At 41.1% G+C, this 5,822-nt stretch overlaps 1 protein-coding gene across 1 annotated transcript; it reads right to left on the bottom strand.

Annotated features, from left to right (window-relative positions):
• Nucleotides 1-933: 933 nt before the first annotated feature.
• LOC133331439 (putative mediator of RNA polymerase II transcription subunit 26) lies at nucleotides 934-5,319 on the bottom strand. Its single transcript, XM_061539830.1, has 3 exons — nucleotides 1,944-5,319; nucleotides 1,190-1,680; nucleotides 934-1,125 (listed from the first exon to the last, which is right to left on the bottom strand). Exons 1-3 carry the CDS (start codon nucleotides 5,308-5,310, stop codon nucleotides 934-936), a joined length of 4,050 nt encoding a protein of 1,349 aa, XP_061395814.1. The 5' UTR covers nucleotides 5,311-5,319.
• Nucleotides 5,320-5,822: the final 503 nt, after the last annotated feature.

Here is a 5,822-nt window from a genome sequence, read left to right on the forward strand (position 1 = left end):
GTTTACATATAAATTATGTTCCTGTTGTTGTTGTTTCGTATAATGAAGAGAACAAAGAAAATATCATTTAAATCATAAATAAAAACTTATTTGATATCAACTAAACCTACTAGAGTTTACCGTTTAAGTAATTCATCTTCTCATACATTCCTACATATTTAATTTGTGTATTTTGTTTTCTTCATTTTGTGTTGGTGAATCTCATCTCTATAAATATATGTTAATGTTTTACTTTCGACTTCGTGAAGTTCGGTTACCATTACCACCATTATCAGCCATGGTTGTAGCTGCAGCTTCTGCACCATTACTACCACTGACGGCAGATGATGAAGTGGTGGTGGCGGCAGTTTTGGAGTTGCTTGACGATGTTGATGCATTATTGGAATTCGATATTGTCGTTGGGGTTGACTCGTTATTATTTGATTTATTTGAAGTTTTTGAATCCTCCAACGCAACATTTTCATCTGCTGAAAAGAATATTACACACACACACAATAATTGTGAGAATTTCATTAAAATGCATTGAAAAATGGAATTTTTGCTAATCGAATGTATGGCAGGTGAACGAAGTTTTATGTGAATGATGGTGTTAATAGGTATGAGAGGAATTAAATAAATTTTCACCAATACAAATGTTTTTATGTATATGCATGTATGAATGAATGGTAACTCCAAAAGTAGTTTCCAATTGATATTTTTCTTCTTTAGAATTCCACTCTATAGTTTATCTAAGGCAAAAAAAAAAAAAAAAAAACAATATGCTGGCCGAAAAAGAATGACAATTCTATGTATGTTCACGTATATATGCACTATATATAAATGTATGTGAGTGTGTTTGGAGGAGACCCATGACATGACATAAAAAATTATGATTATGCTTGCTAATTATATCGCCGACGACGCCACCTCCTGCTCTTGGAGTTTCCAAAGGTTTTACTTCTTCGACTTACTCTTGGATTTAGTTGCAGATTTTGTATTATTAATTGAGGTTGCTGTTGCTGGTTTCTTGCTGGCTGGCGTTGATGATTCTTCGGAAGAACCAGCATCTGTAAGGGATTTCCTTTTGGCTGCTCGTTCGCCTCGTGTGGCCTTTGATGTTGAGGGCGATGGTGTGGGAGATGCAGTCTATTGAATAAAAAATAAAACAATAAAAAATATATACTTCGTAAATTTTCCCAAAATTACTTACTTTTTGAGGTACATTTCTAGATCTAGATGTTGTTGGTGTTATGGGCGATGCAGCCCTCGCCTTAGCCAACGGTGATCTTTGTGCTCTTGGCGTTGCTTTTGTTGCACTCGCCGCAACTGTGGTACGTTTTTGTGTTGGTTTATATTCCGTATCCGATTCATAATCATCGGAACTTTCCTCGTCATCTTCATCGTCATCACTGTGATTTGTTGTCCTCTTCTTTTTACGTTTGGTTAAAGTTTTTCGTTTCTTTGCTGGCGATTTACCAGCGGACGATGTTGCACCAAGACTTCGCTTCCGTTTTTTGCCTGTTGTTTTCGTGGTAGGTGTTTGAGCTGCTGCAGATGTTTTGGCTGCCGTTGATGTATTGCCACCTTTTCGGGATTTTCTAGTGCCCGTTGTTCCCAAAGGAGTACCACCGCTTTCACCATCAACCAAAGATGCTGATTTCTTTTCAATTTGAGATTCATCTTTAAAGAGGGAAATGTCAACTGTCAAAGAAATATAAAAAATGAAAAATTATTACACAAAATCTAAACAGCGAGCAAAGATTTATTTCAAGGAAGATGAGACACAATTAACACCTCCTTTGAAACTGTCCGGTACTAATACGACGTATACTTAGGAAGTCTGAGAAACCTTGCCTAAATTTCCAACGTAACAAAATAAACAATCGATCTTTTTTTGAACCTTATAAACATACTAATAAAAACTATATGAAATGTCCTGGAGTAATTTTAAAAAATCTACTTACGTCCATCTGGATTCTCTTCCGTTAATTCTGGCCGTGGTACTAAACCCTTTTCCACGTCAATCGCTTTTTTCAAAATGCTCTCAATACGCGTTCGTTCCGATTTCGGCAAACGCATATGTCCCTTATCGATGCGTTTCAGTTCGACTGTAGTTAGAACACATTCGATATCGGTGTGATCATAAAAATCCGGTATATATACATTACTATCCTTGGGATCTTCGGACAGCCAACGAATGCTAATACGTGGCGATGTTCGGTATACATTTTGCATGGTCTGACACAAATAGAAAGTACCCTCGGCATTGCGTACGGCCATATATTCATTTTTATAGAAGACAATTAGGCGATCTTCACTTGACATAGGCTTGGGTGAATTTGAGGCCTCACTGGCCGACAGCTTCGTGATGAAGGCCAATTCAGGAAGTGGACTTTGGTACAGAATTGTCTTAAGACGATGACGTTTTGATTTACGATCTGAATCATCGTCTTTAGGCGTTGATGGAGCTGAATCCGATACTTGAGGTTCGGCGGCTTTAGATTTACGCTTTGCTCGGGCTGGAGTTGATGATTTTTCTTCTGTCGACTTTTCGGCCGATTTGCTTTCGTTAGAAGTGCTGCTGCTGGTCGCTGTGGAAGTGGTTTTAGCTTTGGCAGTTGTTGTCTTCGCAGCCCGACCTTGTTTTTTAACTGGCGTGGAAGTTTCCGCTGAAGTTGAACTCGTAACAGCTGCAGAACTGGTAATGGTTTTACTACTATCTGTTGATTCCTTAGTGGTAGTTGGATCGCTACTAGCACTGTCAGTTGCTGTTGTTGTTGTGGTGTTGCTTTTTGCTGGTGAGCTACTAGACTTGTTTTCTGTCTTTGATGAGTTTTTAGATGTGGCCACTACATCTTCAGAAGACACCCTAACATCACGTTTAGTTTCCCTACTCTCCACATTGGCATTTGATTGAGTAACCGATTTTTCTTGGTCTTGTTTCTCTGCCAGGTGTTCTTTTGTTTCTTTAGTTGTTGTTTTGTCAACTTCTTTTTCGTCTTTTTCCACTTTTTCCTTAGTTTCTGATTTGTCGGTGGACTTGGCCTCAGTGCTTAAGGGTAGAACTACTTCCGAGTTGGATTTAGATTTAGTTTGATCATCATTGTTATCTGCCGCCGTTTGAGTTACTACTGGCGATAATTTTGTAGTTTCTTTTGTTGTATCATTTGTTGTTTCGTTTTTATGCCCTGACTTATCGACAGGTTTCGACTCAATAGAGAGTTTTGGTGCAACCATTTCCTTTTCTTCAGTTGCTGATGTTTTTGGTGGAGCTTCTTTAGCAGGTTGTTCTGCCACAGCCTTATTTGCTGTACTTTCTGTGATTTTAGGCTGCTCCGACGTGGTATTAATGGAAGAAGGATCCTTTTTTGTGGAGTCAACATCTTGACTTTCAGTTTTCGTCGATTTCAACTCGACGGCTTCCAGCGTTTTCGATTCAGTAGCCTTTGCTTCGACTGCCGGCTTTTCGGCATTTGTCTCAGTCCTCGTTTCAGCAACAGAAGCAGCTTTGCTGGGCGAAGAAGTTTCAGTTTTATTATTGCCAACCGATTTTTCGTTATCTTTTTTCTGTTCTTCGGAAGTGGCCAACATTTTTGGCACTTCTGAGGCGATATTTTTATTAGCACCCTGATCTTTTAGTGGGGACTCCTTTTCGGAGATATTTGCCTTTACCGCATCAGTAACTTGTGGTGCAGATTGTGGGGCCGTTGCACTTGTTGTTGTGGGAGTAGGTGGTGCCACTGGCGTAGTTTTTAATGCACTGCTGCTGGGAGGATTTGTCGTAGGCTGTTGAGGTGGAGTTGGAGGATGTATAGCACTCGTAGTAGACGCAGTAGTTGCTATGGTTTGAGGCGTCACTTTCTGAGGTGATGACGCCACTGCCGTGGTAACGGTTGCCGTTGTTTGGGGAGCCAATGTTGTACTGGTATTGCCACCAGCTACTTTGTTAGCCATTGTATTGGCGGTATTAGCTGCCGCAGGCGTTTGCTTGGTCAACTGCACTGGTGTTGACTGTGGCGACTTTAGGGCAGCCCCTGTAGCCGTATCTGGATTTGCGGCAGTACCTGTTTTAGCTGGACTGCTGGCATTGTTGTATGCACTGCCACCGCCACCAGCATATGGCTTTTGTAAATTCTGATTATGCCCTGGAGGCGGAACAGATGTGTTTTTGTTCGCCACATTTGTAGGTGGTGTGAATTTGTTGTGTTGATGTGCGGCACTGGGCATCGCTGTTGTGGATGGTGGTTTTGAGGGTGTCATTGATATGGATGGAGGTGGAGCTTGGGGATTTTGGTGCTTATTCATGCCAGTGGTTGGTCCCATGTTAGCGGGACCTGCCTTTTGATGCGACGAGGAGGAGCTGGTGGTGGGCGGTGGAGGTATTAAACTACCACCTATATTGGCACCTGTAACCGGTGTGATTTGAGTGTTTGTTGGTATATTTGGAGTCTTCATCTGGTTAGTTAGTGGCGGTGGAGTCGCAGCTACCGAAGCTAGTTTGTTATTGTTGGCCACTACTTGGGCAGCGGCTGATAAATATCTCTGTTGAAATTGCTGCACAGCTGCTGCGGTCGACAATGCAGCAGCGTTTTGTTGTTGCTGGTGTTTCTGTTGCTGCTGCTGTTGTTGATGAGACATTGCTGTTGTGGTGGGTGGCGGTGGTACACCTTGTGGCATAACTTGCTGTTGCCCCAAATGGGAACCACCTTGTGGATTCACTCCACCATGCTGTTGCTGATGCATTTTATTAGCTTGTATTTGATATTGGAAAGCCTGCAATTGCTGCACAAAATTCGTAGGCAATGCCTGCAATGTCTGCTGCAGCTGATTGAATGTGGGATTTGCAGCTGGATTACCATTAGCCTGCTGTTGATAGGTTTTGTTTAATAGCTCGGCGGCACCGGGAGTTCGTGTTAATGCCAAAGGTTCACCGCCGCCACCCGAACTCGGACCACCACTACCGCCACCAACTGGTACTCCACCAACCGGAACACCACCACCCACACCGCCCATGTTATGGTGCTGTTGCTGTTGGTGCTGCTGATGTTGTTGTTGCTGCTGTTGCATTTGTTGTTGAAATTGCAAAAATTGTTGTTGTTGCTTTAGCATACTCTGTATACGTTGCTGTTGGAAAAATGCATTCAAGTCAGCCTGTGAAGATTGTGGCAATGGATTCTGACCATGAACTAAATTTTGCATTTGTTGTTGAATGCCAGCAAATGTTTTCGCTACTTGTGGCATATTATTGGGGCCATTGGGAGGGCCGCCGCTACCACCGCCACCTCCCATACCACTGCCACCAGGACCAGGCGGTTTTTGATTGTAACTCATCTTGACATTCAATTACAAAATGTGTATAGTTGGGATAGAATCTGTAAAGAGAAATTCGGATTAGTTATAAGGTTATGTACAAAAGATTAGCATTAATGTTAATGTTCTTAAAAAGTAAAGCATAGGAAAGTTATGTATTCTATATAAGGATGAAATCAATTTACCGTTAGAAGAAATTCTTCCCACCGAATACCTAGGTAAAATTGCATACCTCTAGAAATTCTTTAGAACTCATATGGCCATACAATTTGCATTTATATATAAGAAATTGAAACATGTTCCTGTAGGAAAAACTACAATCGAATACCCTGTGACCAAAAAGCATTTAAATGTCGTCAAAGTAATCTTAAAAATTTCTCATTAAGGTTTGCTATTACATTAGAAATATAACAGCGCCAGTACATTTGGTCATCGTGTAGAATGCGACAAGTAAAGCAACAAACAGATATATAAACAAAAGTTCGTTGAACGTGCAAAATTCTTATTTGTATTTTGCTGTAAATACAATTTTG

This window comes from Musca vetustissima, unplaced genomic scaffold, assembly GCF_032173495.1.
Source record: "Musca vetustissima isolate MV318-11 ecotype Yass unplaced genomic scaffold, APGP_CSIRO_Mvet_v1 utg78211, whole genome shotgun sequence".
In the NCBI taxonomy this organism is placed as follows: Eukaryota; Metazoa; Arthropoda; class Insecta; order Diptera; family Muscidae; genus Musca; species Musca vetustissima.